This window comes from Pseudochaenichthys georgianus, chromosome 21 (assembly GCF_902827115.2).
Source record: "Pseudochaenichthys georgianus chromosome 21, fPseGeo1.2, whole genome shotgun sequence".
Classification (NCBI taxonomy): domain Eukaryota; kingdom Metazoa; phylum Chordata; class Actinopteri; order Perciformes; family Channichthyidae; genus Pseudochaenichthys; species Pseudochaenichthys georgianus.
The window spans coordinates 31,664,671-31,685,154 of NC_047523.1; the positions used below are offsets into that span (position 1 = coordinate 31,664,671).

General features: G+C 45.7%; 1 protein-coding gene across 2 annotated transcripts in view; it reads left to right on the top strand.

The window, feature by feature from the left end:
* Positions 1-19,331, top strand: part of LOC117466531 (cyclic AMP receptor-like protein A) — a 48,510-nt gene extending 29,179 nt beyond the window's left edge. For both annotated transcript variants that reach the window (XM_034109830.1, XM_071207028.1), the window contains 2 exons: positions 10,371-10,518; positions 17,575-19,331. In XM_034109830.1, the coding sequence (XP_033965721.1) occupies positions 10,371-10,518; positions 17,575-17,742 (316 nt within the window). In that variant the 3' untranslated portion in view covers positions 17,743-19,331. The remainder of the gene's footprint in view (positions 1-10,370; positions 10,519-17,574) is intronic.
* Positions 19,332-20,484: the final 1,153 nt, after the last annotated feature.

A 20,484-nucleotide genomic window follows, 5' to 3' on the forward strand; every position in this document is an offset into this window, starting at 1 on the left:
TCTCCCCCCCAACTGTCGGCTGATGAAGATGACAAACTGCATCCTGTGCAAACCCCAAAACAACTACCCCCCTTTCCTCTCCCCCTTCCCTCCCTGTCACTTTCTCTTCCTCTTCCTCGCATGCAAGACGTCTTCATTATTTCCCCTCTTTTTTTCTGTGTTTTTATGTCACCACAATCCATTCAATTGAAATAGCTTTATTAGCATGACTATAATGACATGCAGTATTGCCAAAGCTTTGTAAAATCAACATAATCATACATTTGGAATGTACCGGTAAGTTCATAAACATTGTGAACCAAGAATAAAATGTTTTCTTTTAAAAGGAAAACAGTAAAAAAAATTGAAAATTAATTAAATAAAAAACAAAACAAAGCAATACACAGAACAATAGAAAAAGTTAAGGTGAGTTCTTGATTTTTGTGCAAGATAATGCATATAATCAATTCATTTAATTCTATAATAATAAACCAAATAATAATAATTAAAAAGAGAATCTCCTACTCCGCTTTTCCTCTCTTCTGCCAAACAAAGCCCCCTCTCTTCCTCCCCCCTCCCCTCCCTGCTCTTGAGCAAATACGCGCAGCCTTCCTCCAGAGAGCGAACGAGGAGAGAACGGGAATGAATTGCTCTCTCGTCGTCGTCGTCGTCCTCCACCTCCTCCTCCTCCCTCTCCACCTCCCCCGTTTGCAGCGCTGGCTGTGTATATCTCCGGCTCCTATTAATTTGTTCGCCTCCCCTCCCTCTTCCCCTGCTCACTCACCTCCCTCCCTGGCTCATATCCTCCTCCGCCTCGTCCGCCTCCCCTCTTTCTCCAATCTCTCCCTCTATCCCTCCCCTCTGCTGAGTGCTGGAGTGTGTAAAGTGTTTGTCACGGTGCCGTGCTGATGTCGCTGTGCTCTGCCGTGCGGAAGCAGCAGCCTCGGTGTGTGTGTGTTTCTGCTCGTGTGTGTGTGTGTGTGTGTAGGCGGGTGGTTGGTTTCGTGTCAAGGCGAATGTGCTGTCGCTGCTTGTTGCCTCGTAGGCCTATGTGCGCACTTGTTTTTTCACCTCGACTTGCGTGTCTGTTTGTGAGCATTCCCGTGTGTTTGTGTATGTACGCGTGTGTGCATTTTTATTTTTATTATGTGTGTGTGTGTGTGTGTGTGTGTGTGTGTGTGTGTGTGTGTCTGAGTGGGGGATTATTTCTATCTGAGCTCCAAAGCCTCCTAAACAGGGCTTAGAGAGACGGCCCAGGGCAGCAGCTAAAGCCGTTGGGTAGAGCTCTCTCTCGCTCTTTCTCTCCCCCCTTCTCTACATCCCTCCCTGCTGCTCTCTCTTTCTTTCTCTCCCCCTCTCTGTCCCTCCTGCCCTGATCCATTGCGTTAATACACAGACACTCCCACACACAAACACACTCTTGTTTTGGCCCTCATCTGCTTACACACACACACACACACACACACACACACACACACACACACACACACAAGTGTAGAGACAGTCACACGCCACACACCATTTTAATCTGTTCCAAATGCACACTGGTAAATGTGTTAATTCGACACCAGCTGTTGCGAATTGAAATGGGAAAGCGTTCCTACTTTTTTCCTCGCCCGCGCTCGCACACACGCCTGGTTCGAGTCATTATAGACCCTTTTACCACACACACTCTCTCTCTCTCTTTCTCTCTCACTCATTGACGTGTCCTCGTTTGGCAACACAAAAGTAGCACCAGACACTCGCACCTTCGCACTTATCCCTCCTCCTTCTCCTCCTCTCTCTTTGTCCTTCTTTTCCGTCCCTATTCGCCACTTCAATCTCTCTCTCGCAGCTCGTTTGTGTGTGTGTGTGTGTGTGTGTGTGTGGAAGCACTGCCCGGGCACGACTAGAGTTTTCACAGTCTGCTTCTCACATCGCCTCCCCTGTGTGCTTTATGGTGTGGGTGTGTGTTTGTTTACAAGGCTTGTCTCGATTCCTACTGTGCGCGCTTGTACGCCTGTTTGCATAAATAAGCCCTCTCCTCTGAAACCTAGCTGCTGATTTCCGCGGCGCGTCGCAGCTTGACGTGCAAGTGCTCCTCCTGGACAGCCTGCTTGTCTTTTTTTACAAGAACTCTGCGCTCTGTGCTTAAACCCCCCCCCCCCCTCGCCACCCCACGTTCCCCTTTTGACACCAAGCGCAAATAAACTGGCATCCCCATTTAGTGTCTGCTTCTCCTCTCATCTTCAAGGCTGTCTCCGAGCCCTAAGCTCCAAAGCACGGCACATGGCGGGAGAACTATGGATGCCTTTAAGCAATCAGCGTTACGTGCCCGGCAGAGGGGTGCTTCAGCGTGGACGGATTGGCCCTGGCGGCGGGGCTTGAACCGGTGATTTGTCTCTAACCTTGAGTTCACCCTGTCGCTCCAGGAGGCAGCTCGCATCCTCCTAGTTATTCTTGGTTTCCCTCGATGCTGCGTGTGGGTTTTGTGATGTGTATAGCCCTATACGTGCTTGCAGGGGATTTTTTTTTTGTATGGGCTCCCTACAGCGCCTTAGACCCCCCCCCCCCCTCTTTCTCTGGAGGAGATCTGATTTCCCTGCTCCAGGCGAGCAGCGAGAACAAGTGTGTGTGTGTGTGTGTGTGTGTGTGTGTGTGTGTGTGTGTGTGTGTGTGTGTGTGTGTGTGTGTGTGTGTGTGTGTGTGTGTGTGTGTGTGTGTGTGTGTGTGTGTGTGTGTGTGTGTGTGTGTGTGTGTGTGTGTGTGTGTGTGTGTGTGTGTGTGTGTGTGTGTGTGTGTGTGTGTGTGTGTGTGTGTGTGTGTGTGTGTGTTCGTTCCAGCCCGCACGCGCAGCCCGGGCCGGGCAGACCTTCCCCATCTCCGTTCTGCGCTTTGAAAAACGAGGGAGGAAATCTCAGAGCAGCAGTTATTATTCATCCCTCAAAGCAAACGGGGAGGAGGAGGGAGGGAGGGAGGGAGGGAGGGATGGAGGGAGGGAGGAAGGAAGAAAGAGAGAGCCAAACGAGGGGGCTGGGGGGGATACATTAACTCTTATCTCACTGTATTTGGCATTCTGCATCCCAGGATGCACTCTTTCTCTTTCTCTCACTCCTGCTTTCTCTTTTCTTTCTACACTCCCTTCCTTCCATTCCTCGCCTCTCGGAATATCTTGCATCCATCGCGTGGGGATGCGTGTTTGTGCAAATACATTTTCAGTTTGATATAGCTTGCAAGTATTTGATACGAGAGTGATGCTCTGGGTTTTCATGACTTGCTTGACTTTGCTACATTTAAATATAATTTCATACACTACAATAGATCCCATTAAGAAAGCACACGGGATGACAGTTCTAATGATCAGTTTGGAGGGTCAAATTATATTTGACATTCTTTTTACTGCTGTTGACATGCAACACAAAAATCCTCAAAGTCACAAGACGTCTGTGGTGTCAGATGTCATGCTCTTTGAACACCATGATTGCCCACATGATAGCTCAGCTACATGTGGGTGTGTAGCCCAGATAACATTTAGAAGGATAGATGACCATTCCTGTTTGTGTGTGTGTGTGTGTGTGTGTGTGTGTGTGTGTGTGTGTGTGTGTGTGTGTGTGTGTGTGTGTGTGTGTGTGTGTGTGTGTGTGTGTGTGTGTGTGTGTGTGTGTGTGTGTGTGTGTGTGTGTGTGTGTGTGTGTGTGTGTGTGTGTGTGTGTGTGTGTGTGTGTGTGTGTGTGTGTGTGTGTGTGTGTGTGTGTGTGTGTGTGTGTGTGTGTGTGTGTGTGTGTGTGTGTGTGTGTGTGTGTGTGTGTGTGTGTGTGTGTGTGTGAGTGTCTCAGGCAGTGATCGGTGTGTAACTGGAGACAGAAAGCCCCGTAGCCATTCGTCTCCTGTTGAGCAGCGGCGACGCTCTGCTATTCATCCCCATTTAGCGAGACAGAGAGCTGGCCTACAGGGCTGTGTGAAGTGCAAACACACACACAAACACACACACAGGGCAGGCACTTGCGTATAGTCTGGACACACACATAGACACTGTAGATTTAATATCCGAGTAGACTTTGTTTATAGACAGAAAAATATACATTTGCACGAGTGTAAATCAATATGCAGACACGAAATACTCGTAGACAAACATACACATTATAACACATATAAAGAGAAAGGCTCTATATGCATGACTCGACTCCTACACATAGCTTATATAGGCATTCCAACTCCAGACAGGCACACACATCATATATGGTCGCACACACAAATGCTATAGGAGATACGAGATAACGTCCCTCACACACACTTAGGCATGTGCACACATTCACAAGCGCATGCAAACACTAACGCATGCACGCACATAAACACGGACACACACACGCACACCCTGCTCCCCCTCCCTCTGCTCTTTCAGGCACGTCTTTAAATATTCATCACTCTGGCTGCTCTGAGAGTGCCGTAAACGCTGCCTCACACTCCAGGGAATCGCTAAAGCCTACTCTATCATCTGCTCTCCCTCCCTCTCTCTCTGTGTCACACACACACACACTTCTGGCCACAGCCGCTCGCAAGCATAAAATCACGTGCACCCACACTCAAAAGCACAGCCAGTGGCATCGCTGGACACACAGACTCACGCCGGTACATTAATCAGGATCAAGGAAAAAAATACGCAGTGATGGACAACGAACTGATTTTTTGCGTGTGTGTGTATTTGTGTGCGTGTTCTGCTGGCTGCTCGGAGCACTGAGGGTTGAGTGGTGTTGTGTTCCAGGAAACAGGATGTCTCTTTGTTTGGGTTTTTTTTTCTGAACGTTAGCCGCTTCTGTCCCCAAGGTTTGTGTGTTTCTTTGTCTGTCAGTGTATGTGTGCGCAGCCGTGCAGGTGTGCAGGCTCACATGTTTTTGTGTGTTTTTGTATGTGGTCGGTTTGCTTGTTTCTGACCGATTCCGGACATATTTGTTTTCGCACAGTGTGTGTGCATCGGTGGGTCGGTGTATAATGGGAGTCATGCCTGCGACCGTCATGGAAACCCCCGTGTTGACCCTATGCTGTCCATATCTAAAGAGCACACCATTTGCTGCAGAGTTCCCAAGCATCAAAGCTTATGCACTTTTGAGTGGCTGATCACATGTTGCCACTGGACAATAAAAGGCCTGTCCTCAAGGCTGACACACATTCTCAAGTAACAAGTTGTAAACCCACACAACCTTTGGAACCTCCACACCTCAGGGTTTCTCCTGATTAAATGTCAATCATTGAGTAGAAAATGTAGTTATTTATATCTTAAAATGTTTGTTAAAACTGCATTCATCCGATCATTCTTTTAGGGATTTTGATTCTTACTGCAAATTCGATAGAAGCTATCATGGCGCAAAGCATCATGCAGCTTAATTAGACGTCTGAAACTGTGGCAATTTCTTGTTAATTGTTATCCTTGTGTTTGTTTCTGGGTTATTTTGTCATCTGGTGTTACTATTTCATTTCTCTAATTGGAACTACATTTAATTAAATAGTGCATTAAAATGGTCTCTTGAGTGTAAAGCACTCTGCAGGTAGTACACTCTACAGTAAGTATCATCACAGGTGGTCATAGGTTATGTAGAAATTAAAGTATCATCTATAAATCCTAAATAGTGCACCAAAATGGTATTATCCTCAGAAGTTAAGGATGAAATCACATGTTCAGTTTGATTATGTATTCATGCCTTTATTGTCATATCTGGATGTAGTCCAACTGTAACGGAGTGTTTCATGAAAATCACATTCTGACCTTGCCCCGTGTCGAAGGATTAAGCTCGTTTTGGCAGAATTATCCCTTTAGTCAGATAAAAGTTCAGATCTGCTGTCAGCATCTGCACTAGGGACTTGTTTTGGCACTGCGGAGCATGTGATTCGTCTGGAGGAAGAAGGAAAAAAAGCAGTCCGTCCGTCGAAGAGAAGGAGAAGAAGAAGTGCAGTCGGGGTCAGGATGACTTCTCTGTCTGGCCGCCCTCCACTCTCTGGAGGGAGTTCTCATCCAAGCTGTTACAGTACGCCTTTCCCACAGCCCCGAGGATGTTCGCCACAACAATTAGAGGCAGACAAAAAAGGTGAACTCTGGTGGCGGGAGGAGAGAAATTGATGCCTGGAAAGTGGTATAGACTGGCAGGGTGGGATATTGGAAGAGATGGGGAGAGGCAGCGGATGAGGGATTTTGCAGTGAATCCGGAGGGTGAGGGAGAGAGACGGGTTCAAAGAGTGACTGACAGCATGATGGATAGAAGGTCTGAATAAGTGAGCAAGGCTCGGAGACGCCGTGCGGTTACTAATGATTGACTTCATGCGTACAGGTGGCAACAGGCTTCCACTGGAAGCGCCTGCTGCTGTGTGCGTGGGTGTGAGCGTGCGAGCGTGTTTATTGTTGTTGACCGTTTGCTCCCGAGTCATACAGTACACACAATCTCATCCCTGTTGTCCAACACCAGTCAGCCAATTGTGAGACTCACTCGACTGCGCCACACACACACACACACACACACACACACACACACACACACACACACACACACACACACACACACACACACACACACACACACACCCAGCAGCTCAGCCAGGCATCGCCCGCAGCCACACTCCACTCCCCTTCCCACCACTGCCACCCTCATTCATCTTTCATTAGCCCGGCTCACACAGGAGAAGCAGCCCACCCCCCCTCCCCCTCCTCCTCCTCCACACGCCTCCACCCGTCGCTCCCTTCTCTCTCTATCTAACCTCCTCGCCTTTTTTTCTCCCCCTCGTCTTATCGTGGTTTCTCTTGCACGTAATCTCTTTTGTTTTTCTCGCTCATGTCTTGCAATCTGTCTTTTTGGATATCTCTTCCCCCTACTCCTCCTCCTCTACCTAGCTCTTTACCTCCTCTGCTTTTTAGTATTTTCCTTTCAGCCTCACTCCCTTCCTGCTCCTCCTCCTCCTCCTCCTCCTCCTCCTCCTCCTCCTCCTCCTCCTCCATTGCTCTCGGCCCTCGTTTCCCTTCGCAGCCTCCCCCTTGCACATTCTCACCTCTTTATCGTGTTCTCCTTTCCTCTCCCTCTCTCCTTCCTGTGCGGTGCCGTTTCTTTGACACTTGTCTCCCCCCCTCCCTCCCTCCCCTCCCCTCTTCCTGTCTCTCTCTCTCTCGCCTGCTCTTTCTTTCCTCCTTTCATTTCGCTCTCCGTCTCTCCCTCGATGGAGGGGAAAGGCTCTTCGGCTCTAATTGCGGCTGTTCCGTTGCCATGGCGCGTGTTGCTCGGCGCTGCGAGGTGCTGTGTGTGTATGTGTGTGTGTGGCAGGCAGATGATTGCTTGCTGCCAGCTCTCGTTTCCCGGACGCCGATCGCATTTCTTTGCGGCAGCAGGAAAAAAAAATGAGACGCCAGAAATAGCCCCCCTTCACACAGACCCACTCACTCTCACCGCTGTGCGCTGTCAGAGAAACACACACACATGCACAGACACACACACAATGGCAGACGCACACACACAAACGCACGTCCACAGCATTTCCTCTCCACCTGACATCCTCAATGCACATGACCTACGTTATACTGTGTACCCTGTATACACTGTGTGTGTGTGTGTGTGTGTGTGTGTGTGTGTGTGTGTGTGTGTGTGTGTGTGTGTGTGTGTGTGTGTGTGTGTGTGTGTGTGTGTGTGTGGTGTGTGTGTGTGTGTGTGTGTGTGTGTGTGTGTGTGTGTGTGTGTGTGTGTGTGTGTGTGTGTGTGTGTGTGTGTGTGTGTGTGTGTGTGTGTGTGTGTGTGTGTGTGTGTGTGTGTGTGTGTGTGTGTGTGTGTGTGTGTGTTTCCTGTGTCTCTAAGGAGGTTGTGTGGGGACTCCTGATTTATTTCACATTTAATGGGAAGTGAAATGAATGTGAGCAGCAGCTGGTCTGGTCCTCGGAGATACAGCAGTAGGCTAACCCAGAAAATAGACGGCGTTGCTCCGAAATGGTCCTTACTCCGACAAGTGCCAGGACACGCCACTTTGGTCTCCACAAGCTGCACTGTTGGTTTTATTTTAAACCGCATTCACTTGACACCATTGCCCCAAATGACTTAAAGCAGGTAGGTTCTCATTATAGATTGGCCTGCACATTTCGGCCAACCCAACTTTCTTCCCCCGTAACAACTTTTCAAGAGCTAGTTGGAGGGTAAATGGAGAAAGATTAGTGGCCAATAAACCTTGAAACCTTGTGCTGCAAAAGAGGATTATAACCAGAAGAATCTCCATAATCATCTTCTGCGCTGTTCACCTGCAGTTCTCACTGTGTGTCACATGGATCCTAATGATGTGCTTCCTTATGCCTTATTTCTACTGCATGGTTCGACTCGACTCACTTTTGGCACCAATGCTCAGTGTAGGCCATGGATGTATAAATAGAACTGGACGCAGAGCTGGAGGCCGGCTGCTTTTCATTCCATATGAAAGTTGCTCAGGAGTTGAATGAAGATGAATGGCTCAATTGAATTCAAAACCTTTATTTATCCAGGTAAAATCCCATTGAGATCAATGATCTCTTTTTCAAGGAAGACCTGCAGCAGTAGGTTCCACAAGAAGACATAACAACATAAACAACAGAACAACAAAAGGACATCATACAGCAAAATGTACAGGGATTATATAATTACCTGTATCATCCTTTGATCCCCTGCATCTATTAGCCTATGAAGTACTTGCCCTAGTGTTTCACCTAAACCCGCCTCCTAGCTTCTCGTCTCGGCTTATTCACATCATTGGAGAAGGGAAAATATCGCATTCACTTTTTTTGCTGAGTCTCTTTCCCATTGTGATTCAATTGGAAAATGTACTTTTGTGTATCACACGACTGAAACTGAAGTTGTTATTTCCCGATTTGGCCAACAAATGGCCTCAGGACCAGCAACCTTCCTTGGGGGTTGGTGTTAGCGGTTTTCTTAACATAGTCATGGAAACTGCTTTGAAACGATCATCAAAGTAATACTCTATTATTCCTAGCGTCTGACCTTGAATGACGTATTGAGTGAATTTATACTTTGAAAAAAATATGGACAATTTAGCAAACATCGAACAGAAAAAAGTCTTACATTATTATTGCATACTAATGTTGTTTTTTTGCCGACATTATTGTTAGAAATATGCGTTTGGTTGATGGAATAGACTGTCATATCAATGTGTTTGTTTCAATGCTGTCACACTGTTGGCAACACTGTTGTAACATTTTTAATTGGAAGAATAGTTTGAAATATAACAGTTTTGGTGTTAAGAAGAGTAAAACAAAACCATTCTCATTTTAGACTGAAGATGTGTTTCCTCCTCTGTCTGTCACAAGGAGATGAGTGACTGCGGTGTCTCACGTAACTCCTTGTAACCACAACAGTGGTTCTCTTCCTCAAATGGTTGGTTTTGTATCTCCCTTCCCTTCGGGGCACAAGGTGCTCAGGGAAGACTTTCAGGACCCCGAGGTCAACCACCACGGCCACTTAGTTCAGTCTACACACCCCACCCAGGACCACAGGGGGAAAACGCTATGAGCTGTGTGCGGTTTGATTCTCTCGCTAATAGATCAATAAAAGACATTAGCGGTGGGCTAACCCAACGAGCAGTGCTAATACAGGGTTAATCCAGGGTTAATGGCTAAGCAGCATCGTTCTCGGAGGCAGCCATTAGTTCTGCAGCCACACCACACAATATCAGGTTCTCCTTCCAGTGATGCCCCAGGCTCCCGGGGAGATAGGCACAGCGAGGGGAATTGAAAAGAAAAGATTCGAGGATCGCCCTCATGAGTCGAGATGAAAATGAGATCTCCAGACGGATGAAACCGAATGCAAAGAAATGGGAGAGATAGCGTAGAAGGGGGGGGGAAGGGCCGTGTGTAGAAAACGTGTGTGGAATGAAAAAAAGAAGGAGAAAATGGGATGGTGAATTTGTGGTCAGGAGCAGCAGGAAACTGAGATGAGAGAAAAGGAAGAAAAGCAGAGGAAGGGAGTTGAGCGCTACTCTTCTCCCTGTCCTTGTAAAGTGCTGCGTGCTGTCGAGGCGGCAGCCAAGAATGTGTCAGCCCAGCCGTCTCACGCTGCCTAATGGGCTCTTAAACGCTGATATAAAGCTCACTCGCTCTTTCGTCCTACCCTTTTTTCTTTCTCTCCCCCTCTCTTTCTCTGCCTCTGCCGCCTGCTCTCATTACCTCTTCCTCTCACCCTGTCCCTCAGTCTGCCACTCAATTGTCCTCTCTCCCCTTTTCTGTGGCTGTCTATCAACCTCTCGCTCTCTGTCTTTACCCTTCTTTCTCCTGTTGCTGCCTCTCTACTCCTTCTGACTTCTCTTTCGATTACTTCAACCTCACCGCTGAAGCGCTCTCGCAGGTTGTCTCTTTATTTACAACTTTGAACTCAATACTCCCTCTCTTCCGCTCTCCCCTCCTACAGACTCCATAATGCCTTCTACCCAAAGGATCCATCCTTCTTGCTCACCCTGTTGCACGTCCTGTCGGCACCACTCCACGGCTTGGCCAATGCCTTTGTCTTCGGCCTGGACAGGGATTGGTGGAGCCTACTGAGCCCTACTGGCATGCAGGTACAGCAGCTGCACACACATACATCTATAGCCTTGTTAGGACATGCACATCACTCCATACATTGGTTAGGAATGTAACAAATTGATCATGTCTGAATACATCCCTAAGTAATTTCCCCTTAAACGCTGCCGAGCTGAACAGAAGATTCTTTAGCCAGGTGGCTCTGTGATGCTCATGTTCAGGTTCATATCTGTATCTTGTTCCTCTACTGGGACATGTTTATCTTTATTTTTATTTTTGTATATAGCACATTTATTATGTTTACATGCTTTAATGTTAAAAAAGGTCTTTATTTTTCTCATGCTGCCTCTTTCCACCCTCTGTCGGAAACAAGAGCCCAGTCTGGAGACGTACCTCTAACACTCTACAGGAAAGGGAAACCCCCAAAAAGCATAATATGGCCTCTTTAAATATCAATGTCCGAATTTCAATATGCTCACAATGACAATTCTAATATGTTGATGTTTACCTTATTTCCAGCCTACTTTCGTGTGATACCCTGCTTACGTTTGCTATCCATTGTCAGCAGCAATTCAAGTGCTTATTGACAAGCCTAGAATGTAATCAACTTGTTAATGGGACACCGCAAACACAGGGGAATTAAGTCTCTGCATTTCACACATCTTAGTCTTAGGTGCAGTGGGCAGCTATTATATATTCAGCTCCTGGGGATCAGCGTGGGGATCTGGCACCTCGCCAGGAGGCAGACTGGCCCCTCTGCAGGCACCAGTCCACACGCTGTATTCAGTTCTTTGGGGACTTGAACCGGCGACCCTTAGGTTCTGAAGCTAGTTTTATGTGAGCGGAAACTAAATGTTTTTGGGTTTTGTGCTGTTTTTTACAGTTTAGAGATTGAGATATTACTTGCGGTTGCAAATCAGGTTATTAATGAATAAAATCACTGTTTTGTAGCCTTTAAAATATTTCTAATGCATCTTAATTTCATAAACATTCTGTCAAAATAAAGTTTTAATAATTCTTAAAGTGATCTGTGTGTAATCCTGCAAAACAGGTGTTATCAGTTCCTCGCTCCAGAGTTTGTAATTAGGCTATTTAACTTTCCAAATTGAACGGTACCATCTGTCACAAGTGTTTATCAATCATCTACACGATAAATAATGCTGGGTCTGATAACAAAATCCCCTTATTTAAATAGTGAAATAACAAATAACTAAGACTTTCTTTCATTATATATTTTACAAATGGAGCTTTTAGGGGAATCTTAAGAAGAATAAATGTTTTTGGGTTTTTTTGACAATTGAACTGCAAATCCTAACAGTTGCATTTCAATAAACACCACAATCAATAGCATTCCCCACAGATTTGTCTCAATCTACAAACATTGGCAGTATCTGCGGATATGAGCCAAAGCCAGAAAGAAAAAAAACACTGTGGTCTCAGTTCACACACACACACACACACACACACACACACACACACACACACACACACACACACACACACACACACACACACACACACACAAACACTGCAATCTACTCAGTGTCACCAACCGCGTTGATAACGGGTCATGAGCACAATGTGGAAGACTGGAATGTGTGGTATGACCTTCAACCCAAATGTCAATGTTGCACTGTGGTGAGTCGGGAGAGACACACAGAGAGACAGAGGAGTGAAATGGAATCTCAATGTGTTCGTAAATCACAGAGAAAATGCTGTTTGTGTGTGTCAGAGAGGGAGAGAGAGAGAGAGAGAGAGAGAGAGAGAGAGAGAGAGAGAGAGTAGAGAGAGAGAGAGAGAGATCTAGATGCCGAGCGAGAGAGGAGTAGGGAGAGAGCGGTGTTTGTTGTTTCGTATTGCTCCTACTCGTGACTCCCCGCCGGTTGTTATTCATCTTGGCATGCGACTCCCAGCAGCCCCCACACATCAGGTGCGAGATTGGCGGAGTAGAGAAGGGGGAGGTGGGGGGGGGGGCTTGTTACAGCGTCAAAGCATTCCTCACTCAACGCCACAAATCTGCGCTTTCGTACCAGACTCCCCCCCCACTCCTCCTCACCCTGTCTCTCGTGCCGTTTGCCTGCGGTGCATTTACATGCGTTTAAAGGGATTGGCTCAGGTCTGTATTCACTGCTCGCATGCCTCGTGTACAACGAGCGGGTCCTTCCTCTTCATACTCACAGTTAAGGGATCCTCTCCTGATGTGGCGACAGTGTAGGACACTAAATATACTTTCCTTGTTCCTTTGTCCCTTTCAGGTTCTTCCCAAACTTTGATTGTTGTTTCCAACTTTGTTAATAACCCCATGTGCTTCTCAGCCTTTCACAGGTGTATTTCAAATGCAAAACTGTGTCCTAAGGCCATCTTGAATGCTGGCAAGAACTTAGAAGCATTTTGGATTGAATAGCTAAATAACTAGTTCTGCAATATGAAGGTGTGAAGTGATGCGATGTCTGCCATCACTCAGTCTAACTGTAGTGAGCTTACAAACTACAATCTCACTATAAACTTCATGTTTGTGTAATTGAAAAATTAAAAGGGACAGGTGCAAAGGAAGCTAGTATTTAGAGATGGTCTTGTTAAAGAGGCCCTGTCATCATTGTTGGGAGTTTCCATTTTCTGTAGTGTGTTATATAGGTGTTTGTGTAAATTGTCCCCCCCCCCCCCCACTGCCGGAAACACCTTCATTTGTCACCTTTGTAACATAATGACATCAGTATGTATCACTTAAGCTTCTATTAGCTAGGGCTCCAACATATTATACATGATAGGCTAAGGGGCGGGACATCTCTAAGCATTTGACCAATCACAACAGAGCCGGTCAGCTAACCAATCAGAGCAGACTGGGCTCTGGTTTCAGACAGAGGGTGAAAAGAGGTGCTGCAGCACAGGCAGTATGAGAAAAATAAAGAATGTTTTAAATACAAATATGAGCCTTCTCGATATCATTGTGACTTTCCGAGGATGTCATTACCCGATGTGCAATGCAAATACACGACACCTGCCATTAGAATGTGTTTCACACGCGTCTTCAGTGACCGCTTGTAAGCGCATTTCCCCGCTTTGTATGCAAAGATACGTGTACAACATTATCGTTTGCATATAGAAAATAGGCTACATATTTGAATGGAAAATAGTTTTTGTTACTGGTTTATTGTGTGTCAGTTGTTACTGTAATATAAATCACACATTCATGCAGAAACGTACAAAGACTTCACAGTTAATACCAGTTCTGAACAGGCCTGAGAATCCATAAAAAAATGTATTCTCTTAAAATAAGTCTAGTGATAGTAATCTGTACATACATTTCAAACAAAAACAATAGAACGTTTTTCTAGATTAATTCAAATACTGGCCAAAAAACCAGGCTAAAGTTGAAGCTCACAGTGTACAGTATGTACAGTCTATGATCTGAGTGAGGGTGGAGGAAATGGGGGTGGGGGTTTCAATTGTTTGTCTATGGGGAGCTCCGAGTGTCAAAACACTGTCACGCATACACTAGAGGCAGAGGCTGCCATGCAAGGTGCCAGCTGCTCATCAGGAGGGATACACATTCACTCGTAGCACTGTCATAGCATAGGTCTCCATATACAGGTCTATCTACCCTGCCCAAAAAAAGGTGAAATGCCATAGTACACTTTGACTGCAGGGGGATCAAAACGCCAACTTTCTGATTACTTGACGACTGATCTACCTACTGAGCAAGCGCTACAACTATGACTGAAATGTTTGGAGAAAGAATCTGAAGAATAGTAACCCTTTTTTCTAATGCTTTCAATTGAGAATCGTATTGTAAAACTCTTAATAAAACCAAACATTTCCCAACCATTCCTGCGCTAACGAGCATTTCCCGCTCTGAGCGAATGCTCAAACTAAAGTTACATTAACTAGGTTACTGCTGTCTTCATAAACGTGTCTGCTAATCACCTATGTCACCAGATTTCTCTCAGTAACCTTGTTCCTCTTGCACATGTAAACTTTCTCTCCGCCTCGTATCCCTTGCTATATCTAGCCCGCCGTTGTTTCTTTTCATCTCTTCCTCGCAGTCTTCGTCTCCTCTCCTCCTCCATCTCTCTCTTCATATCGCTATCTTTATCTCTCTGTATGTGTGTCTTCTGTTGCCTGTTACAACATATCTGATATGTATCTCTCTTACATTATTTCTGCCGCTCACTTTAGTGCAGCATCTCCCTCCCACCTGTGTACTCTTCCTCTCTCTCTCCCCCCCCGCTTCAATCATTCCTTCCATTATATTGATCTGCATTCTAGCCGCACAGCTTGAACTGCCTGTGGCTCTGCAATGAGCTCACCATTCACTTCTTCCTCTTCTGTGGGTATGCACGAAAAAGCTGCTCCGAATCCCCATAAGTCTCACTGCAATCTTAGAGCTAGGCACACACAAAGCAAGCTTATTTTGAAAATGCTGTTTATATGTAAAAACCTCTTCTTTTTTTGTCAGAATTTCTGCCATTAAACATTAAAACCATGCGTCATGCCAGCCATGTATTAAGAGTAGGCGACTCAGCCTGGTTACTCTGCAAAATAGGAGCCATTATCTTTTGATCTATGTAATCACCTATCCTGTGTTATAAAACAGTGGAATTTAAATGTTTCATTATTCCCTGTTTCTGTTGTCACACAGCTGAATGAGCATGAAATAGTGATTTGATTGCAGGTCATAAATGGTATCTGTTAACCATGCAGGACAGCCGTTACTAAGTGTTCTGACAAAATCAACATAACTAAAGGTTGATTACGTCTTTTATTGCATGCTTGACTAGTTTAACAATTTAAATGAGTGACCAGACAAAGTCAATCCTCTCCAAGGCTTGGATCATTGTTTCACACTTAAGGCGTCAGTATGCTCCTTCTGGCCCCAACGCCCTTCATACACTCACATACACTCAAAGAAGCAAACTCTCTATTGCCTCTCACGAGGTATGCTATAAAAAATAGATTTGATATATTTTTAACCCAAACAAGGCTATGCTAAAAGCTGGACGCCCGAAGACGTGTTATGGCAATTTTATCAAATAAATATAGGGGTTAACAGAACAGAGCAAGAAAATCACTCTTGAAAGTCAGTCATGGTGTTGCACTTTGAAGTAGTTGTGTAAATAATTGAAAATAGCGCTACAGGTTGAAGTTCAAACCGTGGCTCCTTTCACAGCCGGGCCAATCACGCCTTGACTGTGTTTTCAGAAAGTTGCAGAAATGACACAGCCCCCCCCAAATCAGACACCAGAAAGATTTGAGACGATGAACATTTATATTAGTGCCATTACAATGTGAGCTTGATAAAAAAAAAGGTGTTAATGACTTAATGGGCCAGTGCCTGAAAAAGGGATTTAGTAACATCAATATGTCTGCTCCATTCAAAGATGTTGCTCTACTATTCCTTTATCTGTCTACTCACCAGAAGTGGAGTTGAGAATGATGACTCGAAATATAAGAGAAGCATCCTTAGGGGAAGGCTTAGTGCGTTCAGTGTGCTTGAGAGAAAGAGAGGATGCGCTCACAGAAACCTGGTGTTGGAAGTTGCGTGGTAGTAAATGTATACTGGTTTCAGCTTGCCGATGAATCATCTCTAGCTCCTCTTGACCCAAGTAAAGATGACCAGGGATTTTTTTATTAGAAAGCATCACCAGAAAAGCAACCTTTTTGTATTTGTGCCTTTTAACTTGCAAGCATCGAGCATGTAAATGACATACCATTTTACATGCTGTTATTGGACAGTTATTTTGTCATTTGTCAACCAACAAAGTGTTCAAGTTCTTTCTTATTCAAGTCCCCGTAGTTAGAAAGTTATTCATATTGAGTGCTATTGACCGGGACAATACGCTTTTCCTCCATTTCATTTGAGATCTGGTATTTTGTGTCTAGAATACCATAAGTATAAAATAACTAAATGTGTTGAAGAAAAAGGCATTGTGGCACCCTTATGTCAGAGTATACTTGTGTAAACTTGAACTTTATTTCACTTTCCAGTAGTGGTCTGATATTAGGAATTATGACGTCATCCCGATAAACCCGATAAAAGTATTAATAGCCCCGATAATATATAATATATTTTTTGGGTACATTTTCTTTTTTAAATCCTGCGGTGTGGGTGGATTGGGATGAGGGGCGCTTGTTTTTCACTCGGCTCCTCCTGTTTTGCCGGTACTGTGGTATTAGTGGTTTCGGAAGAGGGGAGTTCTTCACAAATCCAGCGCTCCCTAACTCATGCCTGGCTGTGGCGTAAATGGTGTGCGGCCGTGAAGCCAGGACAGTAAACAAACATGTCGTCGGTAGTATGGGACTATTTCAAAGTTTCAGAGTCAGATAGTTCGCTTGCTATCTGTATTAACAAATGCAGAAGTTCCACGAGGAGGGAAAAAGGCAACGAGCTATAATACTTCCAACCTGATTAGTCACCTGAAACATCGCCATGGCTACGATGGTGTGTTAAAAGCGTACGAAGACGCCTGCGCTGCTAAACTAGCGGCGAATCCAAAGCCAGCTGCAAAGGCACCGGGGCTTTTACCTATCGACGAGGCTTTTGAAAAAGGCAAGAAGTTTGCCAGATCTGTTTGGGAAAATAAATACGGTCACTTTGAAGAGTCAAAACTGTTCTTGGCTTTGTTTTGTTCATAGTAGTAATGCTCATGTCATTTGCTCACTACTAGTCTTTTTTTTACCACCAGGTGTGCAAAAACTACAGGTACATTTAATATATATTATATTATTATCGGTTATCGGTCTTGAGAAGCAGGAAGTTATCGGTATAGGTTTCAAAAAACCAATATCGTGCATCCCTACTTTCCAGGTTGGTACTGACATTTTTTCATCTTACATGACAGCACCATGTTATGTTGTTCGAAATTACAACAGCCTGCCGTGCCTCGAGTGCCTAAGGTCCCTGTGTGTGAACGGCCAGTGGTGTTTCATTTATAAATGCCGAAGACCTTTTTTTAAAGTGTGCATAAAAGCATCTTATTGTAAATGGATGACCAGAACAAAGAGGAAACAAACCTAATGTAGCCTGCTCGGGTGAATGCAAACCAGTACAATCATTGTGTGTTAATTTCAACCTCTGCTTGTGTGTCTGTTTGCAGCTGGCTCTGCAGTCCCGGCTGTATGACAGGACTCTGATTGGAGAGTACCACCCCGGGGCGGTGCGCTACACACAGGCTGACCTGGTCGACCTCAGCGATGACGACGACAATGACACCAACGTGCTCTTCTACTCCCCCGACATGGCCCTGAAAGACCGAGGGCCCTGAGAGAGAGCCGGAGAGAATAAGAGAGAGGGGGATAGAGGGAAGAGCCGGAGGATAGGAGCACAAATGAGGGTCACAGCCAGAGAGACGCAGCGGATTAGAAACTGAGAGAGAGAGGAACAAGAGGTAGAGAGGGAATGAAAGGGAAGATTGGGGGACAGTAAGGCAGATAGGAGGCGGAGATGAGCTGTCAGGTTCCATTATTAATCCCCATCCTTTACTATTTAATATCCTAAAGACACACACACACACACACACACACACACACACACACACACACACACATACAGCGAGCAGAGCTGCAGCTCCCTGCTATACTACTATGGGAGAGGAGCAAGACAGGATCGGCTCTAAAGATCCTCCTAATGTCAAAGACATCTGCTGCATCCCAAAGGTTTTAAAACAATTTCCCCTCTCTGCACTGCCTTCTTCACTCCTGCACTCTGCAGTGTTTTGGCACACCGGCAAAAGTGAAAGGGGGGAAAAGGAACGACTGAAAGGCAATCATAATAAGGTGTTAGTTTAGCATTCAGAGCAATTACCTTTTCACTTGTCTGCAGGGGAAGTGAAAGCAGGCCTTTTAAAAAGCACCCTGTGTGTCAGAAGGGAGTAATCTACGGTTCTGGTTCTGAACAAGTGTCTCCCTGATAGGGGCAGGGCGGGGTGCAGTGAAGAAAACAAGAAGGGGGTTAAAAACAGTGAGGATGACTTGGTAGGGCAAGTAAGTCTCACAGGAGCCTCTCCTTCTTCCGACAGTTGTTATGTTTGTCTCCTTGCATATGACTTTATTGTTGTTGCGACTTTCGCACAAGTGTTACTTTGAACGGTTGTTTTGTATTTTAATGAAATTCTACATGTGTTTGTTATACTGTATTTATCACTGTACCATATATATTTAAGTGTACACTCTATTTTTGTACGTGCCTTGGACTGGAATGTGTCCAAACCTGCTGCTCTCACACGACAGTTTAAATACATAGCCTTATGGACAACTACAAAACATGTATTGTTAATCAGTCAACACGAACACACGCACACACATACAGACACACACACGTGCTCTCTCGAAAGTCAAAACAGGTCCAAATCGAGGACACGCACACATGCCATAGCAACAGCCTGTGATGGTTCATCACCTCCTGGCCCTTGTCAGAGGTGCTGAGGTGTGATTGGCGGGATAATGGAGTCGCTTTATATTCAACCTCAGCCCATTTGGTATTTCCACACATCGTGGTGGTTTCATCACTGTCTGTGCGAGCTGCCGGCTGTCAGCTGCCTCTCCGACAGGTTGAACTAATGAACCCACACTTGACCCTTTTTACCCTTGGGTTTTTGAACTTTTCTGCTCGGCGTCAAGGACACCAGAGCGCAACTTTAGATTGCAGTTTACAGAGCCTCACCACTGTGTTATATACACACACACACACACCCACACACACACACACACACACACACACACACACACACACACACACACACACACATACACACACACTGCCCACTGCCCAAACCCCATTTTAGGCACTGTTGCTGGTTTTACTTGACTGTGCACTCCATCAAATAAATGAGCAGGAGAGACATTTCATAACAAAGCTGAGACTGGGCGTGTTTATTTCATTTTCACATTGATGTAATCCCTCATTCCCTCATGCCACGAGCCTGCCTCCCATGAAGTGTTGAATGTGCAGACGTCTTTTAGACCTGGGCTGCCTAAATAATGGATATTAATTATTGGTCCGATCCTGCTGGCCCCTGCCGTGTCTCCAAATCTGGTTAACTGGATTTTGATTAATGAAATATGTGCGTCATGTCCTCAAGAAAACGAAAAAATTTTTCCCTCCACGCACCTAGCTCTCCCGCACACTCAAGCCCCGAACCCCCTCCATATAAAGAGCCCGGGAAATAAGCGAATCTGCCTGTCACGCAAGAAGAATTAGTATCCCCCCCACCACTCGTATCGTCGCATGCGCCGTAATTGGATACAATTTAACACCCGCGGCCCACGGGCATGTCGGCAGGCGCACACTGCCTACTATTAGCTCGCCTCGCTTCGCCACCCTATCATTTGTCAGATCTGTGTTTGTGTGCTCCTGGTGCCTGCGTGTGTGTGTGTTTGCGCGTGTGCATGTGGCTCGAGAAACCGGAGCCATTGTTGGAGTCCGGCCATGACCTAGCTGTGACGCACAGAGAGGGGAAGAGAGGGAGGGAGAGAGGCGACAGCAGCAGCAGCCCAGACGCTGAAAAACAAGCCGGGGCTCTGTCACCTCGCAGGCCCGCTGCTGTTTGTCTCTCCTCTGCAACAGCCTCTACCCGGCTGCTGTTTATTATAGAGCCCAGCAGTATTTACAGGCGGGGATGTGGTGTAGGGTATAACCCCCCTCCTAAACTCGGCTCTCCCGCCGCTCACTGTAAATATAAGGCTGGAGAAGGTTAATGGGGAGATTACAGCCTGCATGAATGATGTCTTAAAATTATAAATAATTGACTGGAAGTTCTTGTGCAGCCCTTTGCATTGAATGTTTTAATTAGCTAGTTTTGCTCCAGGCTGTTGGTATTGAACTGGAGCTTTACCAGGCCTGCAAGAATGTGTCTAATTACCCCTTTTATGCTGATATGGAGACATCAAGGAGCGGCATTTGATGCAAATCTTGGAGTGGATTGTATGTTCAAAACTAAATCTTACTTTTGCAAAGATTCAAGGTGCAGCCCATGTGTTGCCGCCTCAACAGTCTTAACCTATTGTCA